The following is a 27,900-nucleotide window of genomic DNA, read 5'->3' as shown; positions in this document are numbered from 1 at the left end:
CTAATTAGCTGAGGTATAAGGACTTCTTGGTCTTAGGGAAAGGTGTAGGTAGTGGCTCACATCTGTAATAATATCTACTCAGGGGCTAGGAATGTGGGTTGGCTGTAGTGTGCTTGCCTAGCATGCACAAAGCCTTGGGTTCAGTTCCTCAGCATCACATAAACAGAAAAAAACAGAAATGGCGCTGTGCCTCAAGAGGTAGAGTGCTAGTCTTGAGCAAAAAGAAGCCAGGGACAGTGCTCTGATCTTAAGTCCACACCCCAGGACTGGGAAAAAAAAATGAATAAAATTAAAAATCTACTCACGAGGAGGATTGTGGTTTGAGGCCAACTCAGGCAAAAAGTCAAGCCAGACATGGTGGCATGTATTCTCATCCCAGCTGCATTAGAGGGCATATAGGAAGCATTATGAGGCTAGCTCTTGGAAAAATAAACACAAGACATTACTTGAAAAATAATTAAAGCAAATAAATAAGTAAACAATAAAGATAATGTTGGCAAAAGGGATGTCTTAAGTGGCAGAATGCCTCTCTAGCAATCCTGAGCAACATTACCACCAAAAGTGACCGAGAAGGAGAGACACAGGATAAAGATGAGTGACAGAAAGAGAAAATTTCTTCTGAGTCTGATAGTGTTTGAAAGATTAGTTCCACTATGGCAATTCCAATGGTGCTAGGTTTGTGACCATTGTTACTATCAGCTCTTGAGGAAGTCTCTTCAGAAATACCACCATATAATTTTCTTTTGCACTTTTATTTTTATATGCTGTTATTTTAAGAATCCCAAACCTGGGATAGTTTTGATGCATATTTTGTGATGAACAACGATTTTCTTTCTGTAGATAAAATACAGGAAAATATTTATGTTCTTCCTAGTCATATGTATATATAGTTATATGTGTATCTGTCTATATATCTGTCTGTCTATCAGCTCATATGATCAAATATACTGAATATTTGGATGTTTTGAAATTTCTTGCCCAATAGTAATGTCAGGGGCACTTCTAATACCAAAAGTCATCTAATAATTTATTGTATTAGGTTTTCATTTGTCTGATTCCTTAGGCTAAAATAATTTGACCATCTTACATTTCTACCTTGATTGATTACGGATTACATGTTAGTATTTTGAGTGTGAATAAATAAGAGAGATTAACATTATTTTCTTCTTTATTTGATCTTTATAATTATAATACCAGTATTTCCATTTACACACTACAGGCAAAGCCAGTCTACCAATTCCATCATTTGATAAATTTAATTTTTGGCAGATCCCTTTTCTCTTCATTCTTGAGGGAAAGAGATAGCTCACATTTTTTATTTTTGATAAATCTTAAAAAAAATGTGTAAAATGGGAACATTGAAGCTGACCTAGGATCATCATGAACTCTTTTGCAGTAACTAAATTTCACAGACATTTCTGTCATTGTTCCTTGCTTCACAATCAAAGAATCTAAAACCACCAGCCATTACAAGTCAACTACAAACAGGATAGGATATTCTAATTATAAATATGTGAAACTGTCACTTAGATGTGGGTTAAGGGGGGGGGGTTGGGAATCTCTGGCTAGTCAAATAATTATGTTAGCATTTCTCTTCAGATGCTAGTGTTAACTCATTTGAAACTATTTGCAGTTAGAAACAGCTATTTTGAATGCTGATCTCAGTATGAAATAGAGAATCCACAGAATACACCAAAGTATTGGCAATAGAACAGTCATCAGGATGCTGTGAATCTTACATTAAAATTCAGTTATATAGTAAAAAATAGAGTTGTTATAGCTAGAAAAAATATTTTCAGAAGTGGCAGATACCTGTGGTGGAAATGAACAGTTCTACATAGAAAGAAAATCCAGGAAGTATGCAAACTAGACACTAGGATACTCAGCATCATAAATTTAATTGGAGGTTACACACAAGACATGACACAAGACAGCAGTTTACTAGAATAATTATAATTTGAAACACATGAAATAGTTTAGAAAATGGAATAATGTCATACTTTCTGACAGTGGACATGTTGGAAATATCAATGTCAAGTCAGGCAGAGTTTTGAGTCATCTCGTGCTACCATCCCTTATTAACAAATCAACTTGACATAATCACTTGATTTTGATTCAAATGATTAGTAAACTGAATCTCCAGGGAGACAACTAACTTCTGAAAGACACAAATGAATCTTTATTGAGATATTGATACTTAGGTATTTTAGATGTAAAAGTACATTTCTCCTAATAGCTATGAACAATAATTTAGTAATATTTTATAGAATAGTCAGATGATTGTCTAAGAATGCTTGGATTATCATAATTATTCTCTTATTCAGTGACAAATATGCATTTATACATCAGAGGCTAGAGTTTTAAATATTAAGTCTGATGAAATATTTGGAAAAATCAACATCCAACTGTATTCATGAAAACAAGTATATATATATATTTTTTAATTGGGTATACTGACTGGTCAAAGCATAGGCTTTCTCCTTTTCAATCATATAGTTACAAAAACTGTACATTACAAACAGTATAGAAACAAGCAGAAAAGAATATGCCACACATCCTGGATAATTATCTATATGCAGTGAAATTTACAGATATAAAAGAAAATACAGCCTACTCCTTTATAGTGCACAGTTATTTTTTTTAGATAAAATGTATCACTAGCTTGTGGCTGGTGTCACCAACCCTAGTTGTCTCCAGCAGAGAGAATAAGAGCCAGGTCTGTTCGGTATAACTTTCCTCCATCCGACAAAGCCATTATGTTCTTCTTGTAGGTTGTAATATTATTGATATCCAGTTCCTGTACAGAGTATAAATGGCATTGTAATCCAGTTAAATATGGAGTTCCTCAGCCAGTATCCAGTGAGAACTTGTGAGATGAATGCTGCTTGTTACATCAATATATTAGGAAAAGAGCTTGATTAACTTCTTATACAAATGTGAATAATTGTGAGTTAAAAGTATGTTTATGATAGATAATGATTTAGGCCAGAACCAAACAGTGAAAAATCAAAATCTATTAAGGAAACTTTTACTGCTTTCCAGAATAGTTGAACAAGTTTATACTATCACCGACAGTATAGTAGCGATGCCTTTTGACCACATCCTCACCAGCATCTGTTTATTGTCAGGATCTTCAAAAGACTAAACAGAGCGCTTCCCTATAACCCAGCAATTCCACTCCTGGGCATTGATTAAAAAAATACAAACAACACCACACCAAAACAACCAGCACAGCCATGTTCATTGCAGCACTGTTTACAATAGCCAGCATATGGAATCAACCCAGATGCCCATCAGTGGAAAAATGCATCAAGAAAAAAAAAAAAATATATATATATATATATATAAAATGGAATTCTGTGCTTTGGTTAGAAAGAATGATACTGTACCATTCATAAGGAAATGGAAAGACATAAAAAAATCTTATAAAGACTTAGTAAGTTCATACGTGTTGGGGAGGATACCAGGGAGCACAGAAATGGTTGGACAAGGAGTGAACACTTATAGCAGTAGTACTCACTAAGCTATATTGAAAATGAACTACACAACTTGTAGGGGAGGGCCATGAGGGAAAACATGGGAGAAAATAATGGGAGAGGTAACACTGCTCAAAAAGAAATGTACTGTGATATAACAATTGTCTCCATAACATGGAGTTCATTTCACTAAGCATCATCTTAGGTGTTCATAAGGGTATAGCTATTGGGCCTTGTGATGCTCTCCTATGACTTGCCTGAACCTGTATTAATTATTCCCAATAAGGGAGACCATAGAGTCCATGTTTCTTTGGGTCTGGCTCACTTCACTTAGTATAATTTTTTCCAAGTCCTTCCATTTCCTTACAAATGGGACAATGTCATTCTTTCTGATAGAGGCATAAAATTCCATTGTGTATATGTACCACATTTTCCTGATCCATTCGTCTACTGAGGGGCATCTACTTTCAAAGTCCCATGTGTATCTGTAGCTTCTATTATTGATGATGTTCTTGTATCACCTTCCTGTGGTTGTACCTACACTATCTCTGTAATCTTATCTGAGTATATTGGAAACCGTGTATACGGGTATTGGAACTAGGAAATTGAAAGGGAATACCAAAATTGAGAGACACAGGGTAAAAAAAGACAAACAACTACAAAAGCAATACTTACAAAACTGTTTGGTGTAAGTGAACTAAACACCTGGGGGGGGGGAAGGGTAAGGGGGAGGGGGTAGGGGGGTATGACGAACAAGGTAACAAACAGTACAAGAAATGTATCCAATGCCTAACGTATGAAACTGTAACCTCTCTGTACATCAGTTTGATAATAAAAATTTGAGAAAAAGAAATGTACTTATTACCTGACTTAGGTAACTGTAACTCATCTTTATTATAAAATAAAAATAAATAAAAAAAAAATAAAAATAAAAAAAAAATAAAAAATACCCTAAATCTACATCTGTGGCTCTATAAATTTTTACAGTAAATTTCCAAAATGGACGTCTGATTTTTTTGGGATAGATCACCCATAAAGACTGCTTAGAAAATGAATGGCATAATAAATTACCTGTTTATTCTTCTCACAGAGATCTTTCAGTAAAGCATCCAGTTCATTTTCATCTATGTATCCATTGCCATCCTGGAGGGGGAGAAATAAAGCAGTCTACATCTAACTGCATCCACAATGGGGGAACAAGTACAATGGAAAGGGTTGAGTCCTTACAAAATCTCCCAGTTGAACACTCGTGGATAGTCTAACAGATCACCAGGTTTATAACTGTTTTATGGTTGCATATTTTGCAAGTGACTCTTGACTTTGCAAAAGTAGTTACAGGATATAAAAGTCAACATCCAAAGATGTCCATTGATAGATAGATAATATATATAATATGTATTATATATAATGTTACTTCACACTAAAACTCTGTAGTGCATTTTAACCTTGATAAACGTTGAGGACATTATATTGAGAGAAACAAGCTAGTCAGAGGAGGATATAAACCGCATGCTTCTCCTTACAAGAAGGTTCCAAAATAGTCAAACACATAGAAACAGAGTAGAATGGTTGTTGTCTCAGTATGAAGAAATTTTATACCCACTTATCAATTATACATGATAAATAGGATCTAAAGATTTGCTATACACCATTATTTCCAGAGTTAACAATAGTGTATTTTAATTAAAAAAATTTAAGAGCATAGATTTCATACTAAGGGACTGTTTCATCACTCTAAAGAGAGAATAAATCAGAAAGAAAGAAAAGAGAACTGTTTACCTGATCATATAATTCAAAAGCCTTGTTGAACTCTTTTCCACACATTTTGACTCCCTAGGTGGCACAGAAGAAGATAAAACTTAAAATGCTATTACTGTATTTTAGTATTTTTCTATTGACAAATCTCCTATATTCTAACTTTTTAAGGAAATTATCTATTACTATAGAGAAAAAGTTAAATACCTGAAATTTAAGAAGAAAATTCTCTTGCACTGGTAGTAACCTTTAGAAATAGAATATTGTGTCGATTGGTTAGATTTTTGGATGAAATCCATCTTATTCTGAGGACATTTCCACAGTCCCCAAACTCACCTGGCCATCTCAGTCAGCTCCAACTTCCCATCATTATTTGAATCAAACAGTTTTAGCTGAAAGAAAGAACACAGTTATTTTATCTATTGATTCATAATGTATGGAGTGGAGGAGACAACATATACAATTAAGCAGCTTGAGAGTTATCAAATTCTTAGGTAGATAATAAAATTTTAGAAACTAGTATTTTTTTAAACTTTATTTGTGTGTGGTGCAGGGGAACTGGGGTTTGAACTGAGGCCCTTGAGTTTGTGACAAATGCTTGAGCACAGGGGCTAGGACCCTGTCCTTTTCTTGTTTTAGTTATTTTTCAGGTAGAGGTTCATGTTTTTACCCAAGGCTGGCCTTGGACCAGAATCCTTCTACCTAAACATCACACAGCTGGCTCCACAAGCCCATATCACCATGTCCAGCTGGATAAATGAAATCGAATTTACTTTTTGCTAGGGATTCCCCTAATCTTTGCCTCCTGATCTTTACATTCTGCATAACTAGGATTATAGGATGAGCACCACACCTGGCCCTATTTTTTTTTTGTAAGTCCTGGGCCTTGAACTCAGGGCCTGAGCACTGTTCCTGGCTTCTTTTTGCTCAAGGCTAGAACTCTACTACTTGAGCCACAGCGCCACTTCTGGTCATTTTCTATATATGTGGTGCTTGGGAATCGAACTCAGAGCTTCATGTATATGAGGCAAGCACTCTTGCCACTAGGCCATATTCCCAGACCTTCTATTTTTAAGCTTTCAATGTAAACTTTCAATTCTACGATTTGTGTCAATTGCTAAAGTTGGTCACAATATAAAATTACCTGGCATATAATGTTATATTGTTCTTAACTGAGCTTTTGGAATATTATGGTTTATTTATCTTGCAAACTGTACTGTTGTTTGTACATCAGATCATAAGAAGATTGGTACCTGGTAGTACATGGTACTTCCTTAACCTCTTCAAACAGTGATTTGAAAACTACTGTTCACTTATCTATCTTTCTTTTCTTGTGCTTCACCTCTATATCTTTCCTTTGTAGTGCAGAAATTCCAAGCTCTTGCACCTGCTTGGCTAGCATTCCCCCACTGGGCCACATCCCCAGTCCTTGTTTCATTTTTAAAGCACAAAATGTGAACAAAAGCAATATGCAAATAACATCAACAAAATCTGTAGAGAATAAAGGATTGCTGGGTAATTTTGAATTTATTTTCCATTGAGAACTAGCATTCCACAGTTTTTATACACATGCCTTATATTGAGATGCATTGACATAAACACACTCATACGTACATATGTGAGGCAATCATAAATTTAGAAAGTATCCCCATAGAAGTAGCATATATGAAATAATTATAGTAAATATATAAAAATGCACCATTGTTTTTATTTATGAAGAAAAGACTGTGGTGTAGTTGTCATGGGATATAGGTCAGTGAGATCTTTTTGAAGAGGAAATGGAAGACATTCCATGGCTTGAGATATTCTAAATGTTCTTTTGTGAAAGATTTTTTTCCCCAATGTACTACAGTGACACAGCATTTTGTAATCCATTGACCATAAAGTCTAGTATGGTCATACTCTCTACTGATACAGTGGGCAACTAGAGCACGCAGTGTCCATAGGGAAATATGGTCTCACCTATGTATTTAAATTTTAATTAGTTCTTCGTTAATTTGCTTCTTGGATTTGAACTGGTTTATGACATTTAATCAGCTCTTCTGGGCCAATTCAACAGGGGAAACTCCCATTTGAGTGGTTTTTAAAGGTTGCTTCAAATTTGTATGTGGAAAGGAGACTACTTTAAATAGATATCTCTTAAGATTGAGACAAAATGGAATCGATAAATGTAGGTTATTGTTCACCCCCATCCCCAGAAAATGATTCAGATTGGATTAATCCATTGTGACACATCGCCAAAATCTACTGTGTATTTGTTAGCACTATTACATCTGGAGGCATAATGTGGAATTAAAGAGGACTAGGGAAATTCCTTTTGGTGGTTTGAAAACAAAAGATAACCCTTGCTTTATCATAGATATTACTGTTTGGTGAACATGGCAGTAAAATGCTAGTGTTTTGCATTTGTTTTCTTGAATTAAGTTAGGCTGAGAGGCTGAAGATGAAATATAGCTACATCAAACACAACCCAGCTCTTGGTAGGATGATTTCTCAGAGTAACTTCTTCATCGATCCATTGTAGCACAGCAGATTAGGCAATAAACAGCTATATTTTTGGACAATTTATTCAAATCCTGAGTATTTATAGCACTTGTAAAAACATGCACCTCATAGAAGTCCTAATCTCATATGAGTTAAAATGAGCAAACCTTACCCATGTCAGAAAAAGTAATGACATGAGGGTTGTCTCATTTCATCAAGAGCCTCATTAAAATTTATTTGTACATTTTCTTCTGAAACCTTAGGAGTCTATTTGTAAAGAAGTTTACATAGCTCTATTATCTATAGTTTATAATAGATTTTTGTTGTAACATTTACCAAATAATCCAGCTTAGCGTGCATTTCAAGTTTTCACCCATAACACCAATAGAATACCCAAAAATCACAAAAAGAAAAGCAGCCCGTTTTAAGTGACTGAATGAATAAAGTAGATAGAAGTTTTCTTTAAACTCTAAAGAAGCCTGTGACTTCCAAAGCAGTGATGAAATGGATTCAGAACTTGTATATTGTGTTTGGGGTTCTGTAACTTACAGTCTATGATTAATATAAACTATATAACTTAGTGACAGAATTACATTCTCTTTGTGAGAAAAATAAAGTAATCTTTTAAGAGATAACATTTTTTAATTATGTAACATGACAGGGAAAGAGATGTGCAAATGTTTGTGCCATAAAGCCAATGGCTGTAATACTCAATGTGACAAGATATAATTACAACTCATGATTTCATTCTCTAAATGAAATGATAGGTATGTGCATGTGACATTGCCACCATGGTTTGTACATTATATCCTGTATGGCCTTCACCAAGAACACAGTGGAATTTCATGAGCCCTTGCCTAAATTGTTTCAAGATCATTCTTACCATTAGGTCTGTGTACTCAGCTAGTTTGGTGTCATCAACAGTCTTGTTAGCTTTTTCTAGCAGGTCCTTTAGAAAGTTCTGTTAGGACAAAGAACACTTTGATAAATTTCATCAATAGTGTGCAGTCAGTTTCTGGTTCAACATGTCTTGAAACACAATATACGGGAGTGCAAAGAAAGCTCCTTTTTGAGGGTAGAGCCAGGTGAGGAGAGGAACACAGAAGCAAAATTAAAACATAGGATCAATGTGGTATTTCAGTAATAAAATGCCTGTGACAAGTACAATGTCTGCTTTTTACTGAGACTGGATCTGTCATAATTTGAGTTATCAGATGCTTTTAGGATTTCAATGAATGGAGGACCTGTATTGCGTTGAGATCTGAATGAAAACTTTAGAAACACGCCAGCTCAATGGAGTCCTTTCTACTTAAATGGTATTTCCAAAAGAACTCACGTAAGAAACACAAGGGCTCTGCAACATGTATGAAAAATTATCAGCAAAGCATATGGAGAGCTACCTCCACTTTCAAATGCATTTTATGTTCCCGTGGGCTGTATTTACATATCGGTTTATAGCTAGTGTGAAGCCCATTTCTCCAGAGGGCCAGGTGGCTAGCTTTTAGGTTTGACACAGTCTAAATAGCCTCATTTAAAATGCTTCAGTGAACAGTACAAACTAAAACAGTTGGCCACAGATGATGGCATTGAATCCTTGAAGGATATATGAATCATATTAAAATCAAGATTAATGTGGGAAGGATAAGAAACGATGATTATGAACTTGACAGTTGGAGCTTGAAATGAGCTTAACGTTTTTAGGCAGATACAAATTAAAGTTTATTTTGCAAAGGCATAACATATAAATGACAATGGAAGGACTTATGTATATCATTGTCTTTCATTTTGACCAGAATGGTTCATTTCTAATTCTTTATATTTTCTCAGGAAATAAATTAGTGCAATTATGACAAGTGAGTAGATTCTGTTCCCACATACTCCTGAAAGAGTGAATTTCTTTGAGTACTTCTGCTTGGCTGATTTGACATCCCTCTTTTCAAGAAAGGAGACATTCTTGATTTGATAAATTTGTTTTTCACTTCAAATAATATTCTTCAGATCCAAAGTGAAGCATGGAAAATTCAAAGCTCTCTGGTGGGGGGTGAGTTTTATTTTTGAGCCTTCTGAGTTTTTTGTCAGAGATTAATTGGGTTAAAAAGCCTCATCAGAGACTAAAATGGTGGTCACAAAAATAGCCTAGGAAAAACCTTGGGACACTCAGATTCAAAGTCATGTCTGAGAGCAAGTGAGCAATGTTTTACTCTATTATGGATCTTAAAATTAGCTTTCTTGAAAGATCCATTAAAAAAGAATGCCAACTTATCTTCAAAATTCCCTAGAGGGGAAGACTTCTATTTAGAATCTCGTTCTGAAAAGAAAATTTAGAACAAAGAAGGAGACTTTTAGAATATTTTGAGGTCACTGTTGGAAATGAGCTAAGGATTTCATTATAAACTGAAATAATTTTCAAAGAATTTCTTTTTGTTTGATAATATAAAAGCACAATAGTGCCACTGTCACCTTGCAGTCTTTGTATGCAGAGCTGCATGTGTGTGAGAGATGTTTTTCTTGTTCACTTCATATTCAAAAGGTTTACACTTTCAAAGACTGCAGGCAAAAGTTTTACAATTTTGCAATTGTGCAAAGGCACAATTTTATCTAAAATGGCATCCTTCTTAACTTTATCATATATTCTAGTCTAAGCCTAGGTTCTCTTCTTAGGCAGCTGTGTAATTTTGAAAAAAGTATCCAATCACCCTGAGCTTCATTCTCTGTAAACTGGGAATGATAGCAACTGACTCATGAGTTTTCTATGATGTGTACTGTTAAGAAAAACAAAAACAAAAAACCACTTAAAACACAAAGAACTTCAAATATTTAGATAGATGCTCAATAAATACTAACTTGTACCCCTTTTAGTCATTTTATATTCTGAATCTAGAGGATTGAGATATCTTAAAGTTTATTTGAGGAATGGAGATTAAAGGTAGACACACATTTCTGGAAGAGCTAATGGATTGAGTTCATGTATGGTCTGATCATACTTTGTATTTCACTAAACTTTCATGTTTAGCGTCTTACTTAAGGTTCATCATATCTCTGAGAGGAGAGTACTATTGTTTCCCTTTTAAAGATAAGACAGGCTGATGTAGACATTTGCACTGAGGTAAAACTTGATTTTAGGGTTTGTTTTTTTTCTTTATATCCTCCTCATCCCACACCTCCTCCTCAGGACCTCTGAGATGTGGATCAATCAATTCATTTTCAACACTGTGGTGTTTCAAAATGTAATCCTATTAGGATTTTGTTGATGTTGCTGAATGGTAGCAGGGACTATGGAAGTTCTTGGGGCCTTGGAGGCAGGTAGGTCTGGTTTAAACACTGAGGCCCTGTGCCTACCCTATTTGGTTCAGTTTTTACTAGATTACTTCTTTTAATGCTTTTGTTGCTTGCAGTAATAATACTCTCATGGAGATCATGCAAAGATTAAATAAAATAATTTAGATAAAGTACTTGGTATGCATCCCTATGTTTTGTTTCCCTTTTGAAAGAGAAATAATATGTGTTTAATGTACAAAATAAGATTTCAAATTTCAATGGAAAAAAGGTGGCTTACTGACACTGTATCATTACATCTGCCTGGTCTATCTGCTACACCTTTCATGTATGTATGTATGTATGTATGTATGTATGTATGTATGTATGTATGTATGTTTGTATGTATGTATGTATAGATCTACTGATCTATCAGTCTATCAAACTATAGATCTATCAATCTGTCAATCTATCATTTATCATCTGTCTATCCATCGGTTTCATCTAATATTTATCTTTCTATCATCTATTTCATCTATCATCTGTCTGTCTGCCTGCCTGCCTGTCTGCCTAACACTATCTCTATTTTACATCTTATGTAACAATTTGTATACACCACAGAAAATGCTAGTTTCTCATTTTGCTGAACAGAATTTCAAGAAGCACTTGGAGTCTCTTTTCGATCTGCTATTTCATTAATGATGTGAAAGAGTGGGTGAAAATGTGCCATTGCTCAACACTAGTTTCTTTTGTGGAAGTTTTTTTTTAAAGCAATGAAGCCCTTACCAGAGTTCATAACTGCATTTCAAGGGGAAGAAAAAAGCTCAGCATATGTTTTTATTTCCTTACCTTAAGTTCCTCAGTTTCTATGAAGCCACTGTGATCAGTATCATATTTTCTCCAAGTCTGTAAGTAATTTGGATAAGGAAAAAAAATCTTTAGAAAGACAACTACTTTTCTACTTTCAATAGCTTTCTTAAAGTGACACTTTTCTAGTACCTTCATGAATTCTTCACAGGACTTCAGCTGCTGGCATCGGAAGAGCAGCAGGAAATTCTCTTCTGTGGGTAACACATGAGCCAACTGGAAAAAAAAATTAAGTGAGAAACATTGGTAAGGACCTTGAAAACAAGTCTCTGCTATCACTGCTTAGCTTTGCTTTAACATGTTCCCTAGGAGCAATTTTATCACCTAGAAAATTAGGGGAAAACAACATCAGTTGGCTTTTCCTGTTCGGGATTTTGCTCTCATTTTTCCACAGAATGTATGCTCTGGACTGCTTGGTGTTGGGTCAGGAGCAAGGCTGCAGCAAGACCAGTCTTGGCCTGGTACACATATGAGAAGATGTATCAAGGTACATTCAGGGGCATGAAGCATCCAGGGATGCATCACCAAGTCAGAGAAGGAAGCCTGCTATGAGGTACAAGAGGAGATAGACTCAAGACAGTGTAAAGCATTAGAAAGAGAGCTGGAAAAACAACTCATAAGGAACAGTAGGAAACTGAACAATAAGAAGAATCATCAATTGTAAAATTGTTGGTTTCTGCTAAAAGGACATCCCCTGCTTGGCTCCAGGGCTTAAGTTAAATTCTGATATTCACTGTGTGACTCCATGACATTTTCCCCTTAGATCTTCATTTTATAACCTCAATGCTTCTCTCTCCTTTATTTTTTTTGAGGGTAAAAGGACTAGATACCATTTTAAGAGGAATATAATCTATCTGTTCTGAGTAGAGGAGGAAGCTAGATTGATGGCCCCACTGCAGATGTGAGTTCTATTTCTGGCTCAGCTGCTAATGAGCTGTGGTCCCCAGCAACTCCTTTGCCATTTTTGATCTCGGTAACCTGCATCACTGAAATAAGGAGGTAAAGGAGAAAGCAATGTCTCTTAAATGTTTTGGGTTCAAAACACCTTCTATTGGAATTACTTTATCTTCACCACTACATAATGAGCCACTCCCCCATACACTATATTTTGACTAATTTTTCAGAAGCAAGTGCATTGTCCAATGCACAGAAATGGACCCTCATCCTTAAGAGTTTGGACCAAGAAATTGTAGTGAGGATTCAAGTCAGTATAAGTGCTAAAAGTTCTACGAAATGATAACAAAGACTTTAGTACCTATTAAATAATCTTTCACCCCTTTCATCCCCAAACTCTAAATTTAACATAAAGCATTTTATTCAATTGTCCTGTTTTTAGATCTTTGAATTAATACCTCATATTATGTGAAGATGATGCTAAGGGAAAGGGTCCTACTAGAATGGGACTTATTAAATATTATTAGTAATCAGTCGGACAGCATCATATGTTGAAGTGTAGGTCACTAGTGTAGATACATAATTTGTTAATATATCTTAAAGGTGAAAATACGTGTCTAGATTTTCCAGTAATTAAATCAGATTTTGTCCCAGAAACGTAACTTATTCTACCATGGTAAGTATGTGTTTTCTAGGTCTTACTAAATTCAAGACTCTTCTGTGTCCTTTGATTTCTTTGAATTCTTGAATGATAAAATCCAATCAATACCTTAGACATAGCCTAACTCAGATCCCAAAAGTTTTAGATGACCCAGGGAGGTTGAATGACTTGACTTGGTGATTGGCAGAATGTGGAAATCACTTCAAGGTGATTCTTAGTAAATTAGACCAGCAGCATGCTTCTTGAGGACTGTGATAGAATGAATGGGTAGTTCCTTCACTCTTAGAATGCAAATGATGCATTTGATGGTGATTTTTACTTGTGATAAGATAGTTTGGCTTTGCTAGGCCATGTTTCCTCTTATGGAAAACCAGAACCATCTCCCTTATCAAGTCAGTTTTTCTCTTTGTCTGTAAGTGGGCTACTAGCGTAGACAGTAGCTAATAATGATTATTGAAGTGGCCAGATATTGGATAAGTCAGGTGCAGAGCTGGTCTGCACCTAAATCTAAGGATGAAGAGAAGAGGGAGGAGAATGGCAGTGGGGAAGGCCCAAGCATGGACGTCTCCAGATAAGAAAGCACTCACGTCCTTGAGGCCTTTGGTGGAACTTGACACAGCTATAATCCAGTTTTTTGTAGGGGTTCTTCCACACATTTCTTTAAGATTTAAAAGAATGTGAGGGGAGAAGAAAGAACAGTAGAGGAAACAGGAGAGAAGAGAGTAAAATAAGAAGCATAATCTCAAAGAGGGAAGAAATATGTCAGAGGCAGACATTTTAAGGAACAAGTTGGCTGATAGAATTAGATGGTATGTGCACATTTTAGGAGTTTCTGTATAATATTGGATGTCTGGTCATATTAAACAATGGTTATGATCAACAGAAATAGGAAATAGCCAATAACAGTACTATTAGTAGGAGATAACCAATACCATTAAATAACTTTATTTAATGGCATATCTTTCAAAGTTTGGGGTGTACCTTCTCCAAGCCATCTATTTCAATAAACTAGAAAATATTTCTTGTCTACATCTCTGAGAAGATGTAAGCAGTGTGGGCATAGCATGGTATGTGCCCAAATAAATGCTTGATGGATAATTTTATTTCATTAAAACATATCTCCTTCAAATGCAGAGAGACAAACAGCATATGTTTTTTTCCTCATATGTGGAAGTTAGATCTAAAATACTGGGACATAATAAATTATACAGGCCTATAGGCATTCACACACAATGAGACTGGAGGAGATACTCTTAGGAGAAGAACAACAAGGCTCAATGCCTCTGTGCATTTGATTATACAAAATATTATTTATCAGAATGAATTCTAGGAAATGAAAAAAAAAGTTTTTTTTCTTTTTGCTGTTTTTGTGCTGTTTGTTCATTATATGTCTTTGGGAGTGTAAGAGGAGGCACAGGAATGAAGGGACAAAGGATGAACAAATGCAGCAGTGGTACTCACAAGACTCTATGCTGAAAATGAACTGTACAACTTGTGGGCGGGGATGGGAGGGAAAAACTTGGAGAGAGGGAAGGGGTGACATTGTTCAAAAAGAAATGTAGTCTTTATCTGACTTACGTAACTGTAACCTCCTGTATATCACCTTTATAACAATAAAAAATTAGAAAAAAATCTCCTTAACATGCTGTTTAGTGAATATTTGTTTTACTATCGTCATTTTCCTTATCATTAAATTTATAATTAATGTAGTTAGCTTTGAACAAAAATGGAAAAAATCTCTTAAGAAAATGAACTTCTCCAAATCCCCCAAATACGTAAAAATAAATAAATAATACTTTTACCAGCAATGACTAACCATATGATTAAAGGAATTCAATCATGTTTGTTTCATAAAGTTCATGTTATTCGCATAAAGTTCAGAGGTCTTTAGAATGTCAACTACAAAGAAAATCAAATTGCTTTTATGTCTAGTATAAACTTAAATGTTTTCTTTGCCCATTGTATTTTTGTCTTAATTTGATTAATTAGAAGTGCTGATTAAAGCTGGATGCATGGCTTAAATGGGAGAGCACTTGGCTCGATGGCACAAGGCCCTGGATTCAAACCTCAGTGTTATTACAAAATATTGGTTGTATCTATATACAACATTTTAATTTTTTTTGCCAGTCCTGGGGCTTGAACTCAGGTCCTGAGCACTGTCTCTGACTTTTTTTTTTTTTTTTTTTTTTGGTTAAGGCTAGCACTCTACCACTTGAACCACAATGCTACTTCTGGCTTTTTCTATGTATGTGGTGCTGAGGAATCAAACCCAGGGCTTCATGTGTACGAAGCAAGCACTCTACCACTCGGCCATATTCCCAGCCATTATTTTAAAATTTCATTGGGCTGTTGATTTGGACTGAACATCATAACAACCAGCTATTGAGCTGTTAATGTTAGGCTAGGAACAATACTATCTATTTTACCAACATTATCAATAAGTCGTAAATAAGTAAAATATCATTAAAGACAAAGTAGCCATTAAAGAAGCACAGAATGTATGTGGTTAGGATGAGACTATAGTATACATCAATCTTTTTATGGTCTGGATCACAGTGTGGTAGCTCTGTGCTGACTGTTACTTCTACCAATGCTCAGGAATCTGTATTGAAATTGCAGAGCTGGGTTTGGAATTTCTCTGGTTCTGGCATCAAAGACAACATCTAAAACCTATCAAAGGTTTTTTTGTAGGTGTTAAATAGAGCTGCATTTTTGTTACATTTGCTATCATGGCTGTTCATACCCAGGACATCCTATGTCAAGATTGATGGTGATTTCTTGGTCTTTGGCTTACTTGCTGCCCTTTTCAGGAATTCCAAACATTTTTCTGGATTGCAGAAGAGTGTGGAAGGTATTAAGGGACAAGGCACATAGCTGCAACACAAATAGAATTCCACAGATCTTCACTTATGGAAAGTGGTTGCTTGCCTGAAAATGAGGAATAGAACTTGTTTCTCACTTGTCTTTCTCCCTGTTTTACCTTCTGTTTCTGTGTCCAGCAACTTCAGAAATTTGAATTTGAATTGATTGATGCAATTAATGAATGCAACTGACTTTATCTAGAGTTCGCATAAGCTTTAAATTAAGTGGAGGTAAAGTTCCATTGTAAACATTTCAAATAATTTATTTCTGAGCAATAGATAAGTATTGGAGGAGATAGTGTGATTTACTACCTAGAGCTCCTATTAGGTTCAGGGAATGTGGCTGTGGTCCCAGTTATTAGGCCCCTTTGAGAGATTGCCTAGGCTGAAGACAGCTGTATCCCAAAGAGGCCACATCCTATGATTAATCCATATGGGTTTAAAAAGGCTGGACATTTTTGGTCAGAAATTGGGAAATCTCTGAAGGGTCACAGCTTCTGAGTGCCAGATGGGTCAACTGAAATCTCTGTTAGGACTGCTACTCCAGTATTTCCCTGTGCCCAAATGCAGTTCTCTTTACACATCTTCCACAGGAAGTATTCTCTGAGCATACTACTCCTTGACACTATTCTTCCACTCAAATCTTCTTCCTGGCAACTCAACATTAAAAACAACAAACAACTTTTCCACCAACTCTTCTTTTCCTAGTGTAATGTGGATTCTTAGTCCTATGTTTTTGAGTAGGTTGGAAACCCTGATGATAGCACATCTAATTATTCAACAGTGGGCCACTCTGATGATTGGTGAGCATTTGCAGTTACTACCAATGAGAATCTTAAAAAAGTGAAACAGAGAATTTTGAGTCAATATTTTTTCTTGACAAGTTCAAAGCACAATATGGATACATTGCTAAATCTAATAACTACCTTTGAGAAGGGTGATTTCCTTACAGACTGCAAATAATCTACTAAAAAAAATCTACTAGGGTAGATATATAAAAATATCTGCTAAGTACAATTTCTAACCCTATTGGAGTGTGTGCTTTTCCTGAGGCTTGATTTCAGGGCCTGAGCACTGTACCTGAGCTTCTTTTGCTCAAGGATAGTGCATGAGCCACAATTCAGTTTCCAGCTTTTTTTTTTTTTTTTTTTACTAGCTTATTGGAAATAAGAGTCTCACAGACTTTCCTGCCCAGACTTGTCCCGCAGCCTTCTGAGCAGCTAGGATTACAGGCCAGTGAGTGTCTGGTTACAATTCCTAACCTTTTAAGACAATTGTAACAAATGTCAACTTTTCGGAGCATATATTAGTCAATCATTCACTTTTTTCATTTGAGAACAAAGAACGTTTTTTCTAACCAATGAGAAGTGAATACAGAAAAATTTAAAGGCAAATAAACTCATTAATTTAAAACTATTTGCATTTAGTCATTTGGATTAGACAAGTTATTTAAGCAGTTTGGCAGAGGAGAGTCTTGGCATTCAAAACAATAAAGTAGATTTTTCAGTAAGTTTTTATATTTGATGATGGCAGATACATTTATTAAGTTTTAGAGTCCTCCAGGATTGATCTGTTTGTTAGATATATAATCTCACTTGATGCTAATACTCATAACAACCTTATTAATTACATACATATTTACATGGTTACAGCTTAGGAAATAGAGGCTCAGAAAGGGCCAATAGTCTGCTCTCACTTAGATTGTAATTTGAGTCAGACTTGAAGTCAGACAGTCTGATTTTCTTGAGTTTTAAATCCATTATCACCTCCCACTAAAATGTTCAATAAAAGTTTTTCTAAAAAATCACTAAAAGTTCTATCCAGTGAAATTCTCTTTGTGTGTGAGAGTGTGTGGGTGCATGGGTGCACGCATGCGTGTGTTTGTCCTGGGACTTGAACTCAGGTCTTGGCATGGTCCTGAGCTTTTGTGCTCAAGGGTAATACTTAAACCACAGCTCTACTTGATCTTCTTGCTCATTAATTGGAGATAAGAGTCTCATGAACTTTTCTTGCCTGTGTTGGCTTCAAACCACAATCCTCAGATTTTAGCCTTCTGAGAAGCTGGGATCACAGGCATGAGCTGCCAGCACCTGGTTCCTATCTAGTGAATTTTAAAGTCAAATTTCATTGTTTGTCATTTCTCTAGATTCTAAAGTGGATCACGATTCTGTCATGAAGATTACATTCACCCAGGATAAACTTACATGCTCAAGTCCTACTGTGAATGAAAAGGAAATCTTCAGAGAAGGTTATGAGAGTTTCAGGATTAGAATAGCTTTTAGAAATTTAAAAAAATTCAGTTGATGTACTAATTTGGATGGGTAGAAACACTAAGACTGGAGCAGTTGGTAGATTCCCACAATTGCCCAAGGGACAGAGAAAAGGTTATAGATTTGACCTCCAGCTAAGAACAATAGGTGTGCTTCAGAGTGAACCTCAGAGAAGAAAATTCTATTCCCTGTTAAATCATTCGGTCTTCCTAGTTAATTATTTTAATCATCCTTTTTTGCAATAAAACTATTAATCTGAATAAATTTGGTACATATTTTGACTGTCTCAGTATTTGTTAGATTACATCAGAATATCAGTGCTTCTGTGTTGAGCTCATGTTAATAATCTTGTTATTACTAAAGTATTTGGGTTAATCTTAAAATACATGTAAAGACAAAACAACTACTAAATCAGAGTAATCCCATGTTTATATCACACTGATTTTTGCATGCTTCTTGATAGAAACTTTATCAGGTCAGAATTTATAAAATGATTCACTATATTTCTCAACATTTAAAAATCAGTTTGGCTGGTTCTAACTAGGCAGGAGACTATTGCATGGATATTAATTTACTTTGATTAGATTTTGGTGAGTCCATAAATATACCTATTGGATGAGTACAACATATAAACACATCCAGTATCTTTCCCCTTCAAACAACAAAGTTATATGGTGTGCTTGATGTGAAGACAGGAGAAATTTAGGCTAACATAGGTTTTCTGTTTGTTTGGTGTTTCTTTTCCCTCAAGGCTAGCACTCTACCACGTAAGCCACAGCACTACTTCTGGCTTTTTCAGTTTATGTGGTGCTGAGAAATCGAACCCAGGCTTCATGTATGCGAGGCAAGCACTCTATCACTAGGCCACATTCCCAGCCCCAACATAGGGTTTTATATTACTTTCTAACATGCAAGGATTTGGATATTTGTGACCCATATTGCATATAGGATTTCTAGGCAAGTAGTATCTTATGTCTTATTAGATATTGAAAGTATAAGCCTCATTTAATACAATTTTTGTATTAAGTTCCACCATACTTGTCTTTCCCTTTTCCATTTCCCATATGCTCCCTATAACTTGAAATTCTTGTTTTTTCCAGTGATTTTTTTTGAACTCTCTCTTTTCTTGACTCCTACTAAACTCTAGACTGCAAAGATGTGTGCATAGGAGCCACAGTGGCAATTCTGTTTATCTTCTTATTCTATGATTCTTTTTTCTCTAATAAATTTTGCCTTCACCACACATAGTTCTTGGCTGCTAACTCAGGTTATGAAAAGAGTTTTTGGAACCAGGTCAGATCTAGCTTTGTATATAGTTATCCCTCCCCTACCAGTGGGATCTTGAAGACATCGTTCAACCCTTCTGGGTTTCAGTTTCTACAGTTTAAAATGAGAAATTTGGGATAGTTCTCCCCAAGGGTCCCATCTAGCAAAAAAAAAAAAAGTTCCATGTTCCCAAATACTATCACCAATCCTTACATGATTCATTTCTCTCCCTTCAAACTCTTATGGCTCGAAATGATCTGAAAAGTTCTGCCTTAATCTTGCATTAAGTCATTTGGCCAAAAGACTTCTTTCTATATGTGGCCCTGCAGATAGTTGCACTTTCAATACTTTGACTTCATGATGATGCAAACGCAGTATACATTTAGTAGGAATTGGGCTTCAAATATTGATATTTTTCTGGGGTAGCAATATAAGGCAGGATATTCTCTTGTGACCTGGGCTGTCAAAGTGAACCACAGTTTCCAGTCAGCCATGCAGCCTTGGATGTCTGCAACTGTACTTGACAGTATACTGTGTGGCTAAATTGTGAAATTTTGTAGGGTAGGTGAAGTCAGAAAGCTTATGGTGTTTTCATCTTATGAAAGGTTTATTGATGTGCTCCCCAGTGAGAGTTGAGGAACATCTCTACTTTGAGTGATCATATTTAACGCAGCAAAACTTAAAGATCTTGCTATCACAGAAGCTTGAAAATATTTTCTGTTAGTATAGAAAATGTGCAGATTATCTACTAATTTAAATTATCTATTACTTTAGTGACCATCTCATATCACTTCTTACTTCCTTTAGATATTAGGCAAATTCTAAGGAGGTTTCTAATTTCTCAGCTATAAAATACATCCTCCCCTTCTACCTAGATTTTCATTTACTATCATGAGGATTGAATGATATAACTTACTTGAAAATGCTTTGTAAATTCAAATGCTTTGTAAGTGCAAATGTAAATTCTTTTTATTCTTATTGCTACAAAAATTCCCTAGTTCTTTACTTCCATCTTTATTACCTTCTTCAATCTCTTACCTACATTTCTTTATGTTTCTTCACAGAAAACCTTTTCATGTCTCATTTCTTATTGCAAACTTGTGGGAAAATGTCCTTCAACAAACCTCTAAGACAAGGCACTGCTCAAGTGACCCCTACGATTTCATTCATAGTAAGATTCAAACAAGTCACAAGCGATTAGACAATATCATATACAGTAAAACCTGGATTCAAAATATGTTCATCCATTTTGTCCTGATAGAAGCCTGCAATCAATGTGAACAGAACTCATGTTTTATAATACATAACTCAGCATCATTGAAGAAATAGAACAAATAGCTGTGGCCACTTGTATGATTTAAGAAAAGTTGTGTTAAATATAAAATGATAGTCTTACTAGGATTATAACCTTCCAAACTCTGAAACAAACAAGAATTTCACTGATGTCAGGTTTTCAAACTATTTTTGAATTAATTAAATTTATTATATTTCATTTTAAAGTCACTTCATTATTTTTAAGACAACTTGATTTTATTTTTGTTTTATTTAAGATTGATCCTTACTACTTCTCTCAGGCTGACCTAGTCTCACTACATAATCCAGGCTAGTCTTGAACACTTGATCCTTTTGCTTTTGCCTCGCTGGTTCTGGGATTACAAATGTATATTACCATCATGCCCAACTACTTTGCTACTTCTGGTTATTTCAAATCTTGACCAGTTAAGCTTCTATATCAATCTGTTTATATAATATTATCTATTTATATACTATTTCACACATAGGTGAAAGAGAAAGTTTATACTCCAGGGGGGAACATTACAATTACAAAGATAATAAAAGTATGCCCTCTCTATTTGTAGTAACTGTTTAAAAGTAAGTGTATTTTATACCAGCATCCCAAGTTTCTGAATAGGAACAGTTATTTGAACAAGATTAGTTTTCTTCATCCAGGGTAAATTATAATGAACTTTTTTGAGAGCCAGAACACTTGGCAAGTTAATATGCTGGAAATGCGATATAAAAATGTAATTATAGTTGTAATCTGGCATATTGTAAAATATGACCTTATTCATTTTTTATGGCTAACTATTTCACTCTATTTCTCTAGTAGGCTGTAGAAATAAAAACAGAAGATGAGAAAACACCCGAGTTTAGTAAAGCAGAAATAAGGAAAGAGAGAGCTTTTACACAAATCTGAGAATATGAAAGAGATCTTTCATCAAAGCTGTGCTTCTTTATTTTCAGACAAAACAAATGGTTCTCATTGTCAAAAGTCATTGTCAAAAGATATAGATTAAGGGCTTTACACTGTAGTCCTAGCTACTCAGTAGGTTGAGACCTGAGCATGATGATTTGAAGCCTGCCTGGGACGAAAGTCAGTGAGACTCTCATCTCCAATTAACCATACACACAAAAAGCCAGAAGAGGAGCTATGGCTCAAGTGGCAGAGCACTAGTTTAGGTTAGGGACAGCACCTTGGCCTTGAGTTCAAGACCCAGGAATGGAGCTTGCGCGCGCGCGTGCGCGCGCGCGCGCACACACACACACACACACACACACACACACACACACACACACACACGACAAGTTTTGACCACAGCTTTAACTTTTAGAGACTCCAAAGAGGAGCTTGAAGGACTTAAAGAAATATGTGCCTATAACAGATCATAAAATATTCACTCACTTTCATCAAACTCTTAAGTTTTTGCTAAGGCCATGTATCAATCTGAAGAAGAATTTCAGAAGCCAGAATGTAGCTTTATGATATGAAATCATCATGGGGACTACAAATATTTATATTTCATTCTTATTTATTTATTTATTTCTCAGCCATGGGGTTTGAACTCAGAAACAGGGCATAGCGCTCTACCACTTTGAGTCACGACAACACTTCTATTTTTCTGGTGGTTAATTGGAAATAAGAGTTTCATGGACTTTCTTGCCCAGGCTGGCTTTGAACTGTGATCATCATAACTCAGCCTCCTGAGTAGCTAAAACTACAGGGATGAGCCACCAGCACCTGGAAAATACTTAGTTTGTAATTTTAACAAAAAGTCCACATTATTAAGCATTAACAAATATTAATGAATCAAGTATGTAGACAGTTTTTGGAGCAGGGGAGGGGAGTGCAAGGTATGGGTGCCCATCTAGAATTTGGGACTTGTTTGTCTAATGGCACCAGTGCCAGCAAACACCTGCATGACAGACTCAAGTTTTTTCACTCCCCAAATCTCAGTTACATAATATATTAAGCATAGCCTTTAGATTAGGCACACCCTCGTGTTTCTTTTATTTCTAGGTATTTTTGACTAGATAATTTTGAGCAGGAGATATATTACTTTGGCTAAGTAGGCTTCTTTTACCATATCATGTTTGATTTGGATGCAATTTCAAAATGAAGCTAAATTTTTCATTTTTAAGTTGGAAAAACATATCAGTTCCTTACCTCTACAATTCCTATTTTTCCATCATCTCTCTGCCCATATTGATCCACAAAAGTTTTCATCTCAGGTGATAATTCCTAAAATTATATAAAAGCAGGTAAGAAGTTTGTAAATCAAAAAGCAATCAGCTATCCTTGATGTTAATAAATTGGGAAGAAAAAAAGACAATTGGAGCCATGAAGAATTATTCACACTGATGAAACTTGTCAAGAAAATGACATAAATACTACAGAGTATGTATTAGATCTGTAGTTATGATGATCATTTTAGAGTTAATCACTTTGATTTAACTTACGTAATTGTGAGCATAAGCTGTTCTTCACAAATATAGTCAGAATTATTCAGTTGACAGTCTTGAGTGGATTTAAATACAATGGCTGTTAATATAATTTAAACACTTTTTTCCACTAGAGATTATTTTATATTCTGTAATAATTCATCCTACAACACTTCCCCATTCTAACGTAATGTTTTATCCATGTGAAAGTGTTAACATGCATTTTTAGTTTGGCCAAGTATAAAATGAGAGAGGTTAAGTTACTTTATATAAAGCAAAGTGACTCCAGCACAAAACAGGTGATTATTTTATTAAATAAATGAAACAAAACATTAAGGGAAAATATGAGATGAAAAAATGACACGACCAAACTTTACTTTGGCTAAGAGATACAGGATATTTGATGACCACCTTATTTTTGGAATTAATTTTATGCTTATAACATTTGCCTTTATCTGGAATGTAGGGAGTGAGTTACTGAGCTGCCTTATTGTAATTTTGGTAAATTGAGATATGCTTTGGAGTGACCAAGCAAAAGCTCTTCATTTGTTTTTCCTCCCAGTATGTTCTATTACTATTACAATCTCTTTACATATTGACAGCTTAGAGATATATGAACTATAAACTAGTGATCTGAGCATAGAGCTAGTAATCACAAAGTTTAATTTTTATCCTTCAATCTCAAACAAAGCCCATTTAAAATACCCTCATTACATTAACTAAAGTCCATTTAAAATAGACCAGCCTTTATTAATTATATCCTGGTCTATGTTCTTGGGAAAGCATATTAAAGTCTCAGTTTTCATTGTCCCTTAATAGGATGGTGGTTATCTACCATACAAGTTTGCTCTAGGCATTGAGAGGTTAATATAATTTAAGGATATATTGAGGCTAAATATCACTACTAGTATTTACAAAATCTTTTTTAAATCAATGCAAATATCTTTAGTGGGACCAAGGTAACAGTAACACAGCAACTTAATTATATTGTAATCTTTAAAATGACTCTTTTATGTGGCTAAACAGCAATTTTCATTTATTTAATTTTGTTACAGGAACCATCATAAAACATGAAAATATAGCTCATGGCAACTGTGGGATTATCAGTTCTCATGCTTTTATACATACTTTAAACAAACACCAAAGCATCTAAGCCTTCTCTTAAACAGTGCAACACATGTAATCAATTAAAATTTTATAAAAATGAATGGAAATTTAAAGACTAGACTACGTTTAGAGTAAAAGAGTTGTAGTTTCAGAAATGGATTGGGTTGTCCTATATCACTTGGTGACAATTTGAATGTTCTTATTATTAGTATGGTAAACAAACAAATATCTCCACCAGTGCAGTGAAATCTGTGATAATATTGCAAGAAATGAAAAAAAAAAACATCTGGCTTATATGGCTAATATTTGTGCTTTTCTTTTTTTTTTTTTTACAGAGAAGAAATACATAGAGGATTACTCTTGATAGCATAGAGAAAGATGTGTCTAGTAATAGGAACATCTCAATCCAATCCAGAATTTCATTGAGTTTTCTTTATTATCCAGTGCCCATTTACATAATCTAGAAAAGTATCTCTGAATCACAATATTAAGAAACTTCATGTAACACTGTACCTGTGCTCAACTTTAGTACTATTGGGTTATATTCTAATAAGTAAGTCTTCATACATTTCAAAATTGGATCCTATGTCATAGGAAAAAAAATCTAATCTCTTTCTAACCACTTTGTTGTTTACAAAAAGATGAGGATGAGGAAAATGAAAATTTAAAAAGGTATGCAGTTCATAAATATTTCTGATATGGAAATAAATCTCAATATTGAAGTTGCTTCTGGGGAAATTTAAATAAAATCATTTAGCTTCTGTAAGCATCTTTCAAGGTTTTCATTCTAAATTTTACAGAAGGTACAACTTTCCCAAGCAGAAGTTTTAAATACACATTCTCAAATAGGGAAGAAAACTGCTTCTGTTTTACTTGCCCAAAGTCCATAGAGCTATAATGATTGCACTCCATGAATTTATTCATGTGATAATGCATGAAGTGAAAGGAGAGTAGAGCCTATAAGATATTTTTATTTGATCTCATTTTATTATACCTCTACATTTATATTACATTAAATCTGGGTAGAAGGAATCCCTAGTGTATGATCTGGCTTAAAATCAATTTTTCCACTAATTTTAGCCACTGATAGTTCTGTAATGCACTGTAGTTCATTTAGAACCCTCTGGGGTTCTTTTGAATATGTTATGTAAAGATGTGCACTGTACAAGTTTCAAGTTAGATAGAACAGAAGATAATTCTATTACTTAATTTTGTATCTATTTTATCTATCTATATCACTCAGTAATAGAGACAGTGATCTGCTATATATATGTGTGTGTATATGTATATCATTCATAATACAAAAATTTCTTTCTAATCATAGCAAAAGGCTCATAGCCGTTAGCATCTAACTAGCCCAAATCCAACATTGACTTCTGAAAGCCAGTCTTACATAAGCCCCATTATTAGTTGGGTAAATTTCTTAACCTATTTTCCTCTATATAACAGTTTCAAAGGTTTAAAAGCTGGGCGTATTTATTTTATTTTTTATGCTGACATCTTTTCTCGACAGGTTGATTTATTGTCAAAGAATGCCATTTATAATTAATATGAATTGTCACCCATTTAATTAACTAGTGTCTTAAATCACAAGTGTAGCTTATTTCCTGAACATCATTAGTTGCTTTCCATCAGAATTTCCATCTGTTTCTCTACAATTCATTCCTGTTTTTTAAAAATTGTATTTTTTCACTTTTCTAACTTTTGGGTGCTTCTCCTTGAACAAAATGAAGACATTTTCTTGCAAAATTCTTGCTCATTATGATGTTATACATTGACCACCTTTCCCAGGCGAGGAGGGTCAAGACAGTATATTTTCTCACCCCTCAGCTACATCAACATCACAACCATCACCGGCAGTAGAATGAAGAAATCCATAATCTGCAGATCCGTTTCCTGACCACCAAGGGGCAGAGGTGTATTTCTACCCCTTCTGTAAGCAGTAAAAGGGAAGTTAGACCTTCCCTAACCAACCCAGTAGAGGTGGCAATGTGCTAAGAGTCTTGGTTACCCACACTTCCCTTTTAAGATCTATTAAAGCAAGGACAAGTGTAGAACATGTGTTTATTTTAAAGTGTGATTAGAAATTGTAAGGTTTTTTTTTCTTCTCCTTTAGGAAATCTCATTCTCTTTCCTGTCTCTCTTTCACTCTTTCTCTCCCCTACACACACACACTCTCTCTCTGTCTCTGTCTCTCTGTCTCTGTCTGTCTGTCTCTCTCTCTCTCTCTCTCTCTCTCTCTCTCACACACACACACACACACGCCCTTATCTCCCACCCCACCACACTTTTTTTCTCCTTGTGCAATTTGGAAAGCTATTCTCTCTCAATCTACAAGGCTCTACATTCTCTACATTCCCCGCGAAAGCCCTTGACACCCCCTCTGGCTTGGCGCATATGCCTTTTTAGAAAAAGCAAAAATGTGTGTTCTTTAGCTTTCACCACGTTCCTGTGTTGAACCTACCAATCCAGCCTTCTTTCGCGCTTGCAGGAGCTCTTGGATCAAGTTCTGCAGCTCCTTTCCCTCCAGGTAACCACTTCCTGCAAAGACAAAGAGGCGCCCAGGTGTCAGAGAGCACACCCCAAGTTTCTTCTCCATCCCCTTTCCACCTCAGCTACCTTTCTGGCATCCAGGGAAGTTCTGCTTTGCCTGGTCATGGATGAACCAGAAAAGGGGCTAGCCGACGCTCTCTTCCCACGGTGTCAAACTTTAGCTGCTCCGAGGATCAAAGTGAGCAGCTAGGGTACTGAGTGCAGCCATAGAAACTTTTGGGGACCTGTCTCTCTTTCTCCCCCTTCCCTTTCCTCGCTTTCTCGCCCACTATTGATCGTTCCTAGAAAGACGAAGTTTAGGGATCGGAGGTTGCAAACAAGCAACATAAACTTTCAGGCTTGCCGGTTCGACAAGCAGAGGGGGATAAAATGGGAAAGGGTGAGAGGGGGATATAAAAATGGGAAGGGAAGATAATGGGGTGGGGAGGCTCAGAGGAAGGTGAGGAAGGTAAAGGGGTTCTGGGAACGGTTACAAAGGAGATAGTCACCGTCAGCGTCGAAGTGAAGCCAGATCTCGAAAAACTGTGAGGCTGTGATGAGGGATGATTGCAGGTGGGATTCTGCCATGGTACAGCGGCGGTGTGTCTGCGTGTGTGAGTGAGTGAATGAGTGTGTCCGTGCAAGAACCACGGGGTGGGTGTCTGGGATGCGCAGGAGGAGCTGGGCGGGCGCTGCCGGGCGCTGTCCGCGGTGCTGCTCGGCTCAGGCGTTGCTCCCGAGTTCTCTCTGCA

The 27,900-nt window shown here is 35.6% G+C and overlaps 1 protein-coding gene across 1 annotated transcript; it reads right to left on the bottom strand.

Annotated features, from left to right (window-relative positions):
* Nucleotides 1-1,324: 1,324 nt before the first annotated feature.
* Calb1 (calbindin 1) lies at nucleotides 1,325-27,900 on the bottom strand. The gene is made up of 11 exons (XM_048358437.1): nucleotides 27,658-27,900; nucleotides 27,081-27,157; nucleotides 23,235-23,309; nucleotides 11,970-12,053; nucleotides 11,820-11,876; nucleotides 8,599-8,676; nucleotides 5,568-5,623; nucleotides 5,439-5,478; nucleotides 5,256-5,309; nucleotides 4,548-4,619; nucleotides 1,325-2,797 (listed from the first exon to the last, which is right to left on the bottom strand). Exons 1-11 carry the CDS (start codon nucleotides 27,734-27,736, stop codon nucleotides 2,684-2,686), a joined length of 786 nt encoding a protein of 261 aa, XP_048214394.1. The 5' UTR covers nucleotides 27,737-27,900; the 3' UTR covers nucleotides 1,325-2,683.

The sequence above is a fragment of the Perognathus longimembris genome, chromosome 12 (genome assembly GCF_023159225.1).
Source record: "Perognathus longimembris pacificus isolate PPM17 chromosome 12, ASM2315922v1, whole genome shotgun sequence".
Classification (NCBI taxonomy): domain Eukaryota; kingdom Metazoa; phylum Chordata; class Mammalia; order Rodentia; family Heteromyidae; genus Perognathus; species Perognathus longimembris.
The sequence above is the reverse complement of the archived record's forward strand: the minus strand, read 5'-3'. Positions and strand labels throughout refer to the sequence as shown.

What these genes read in the sequence shown, in the direction of transcription:
- Calb1 (XM_048358437.1), bottom strand. Translation starts at nt 27,736, where the DNA reads ATGGCAGAATCCCACCTGCAATCATCCCTCATCACAGCCTCACAGTTT. An exon ending in GCTTCACTTCGACGCTGACG is followed by an intron (nt 27,158 to 27,657) that starts GTGACTATCTCC and finishes TTGTCTTTGCAG; the next exon opens with GAAGTGGTTACCTGGAGGGA. An exon ending in ATTTTCTTCTTAAATTTCAG is followed by an intron (nt 5,310 to 5,438) that starts GTATTTAACTTT and finishes TGTGCCACCTAG; the next exon opens with GGAGTCAAAATGTGTGGAAA.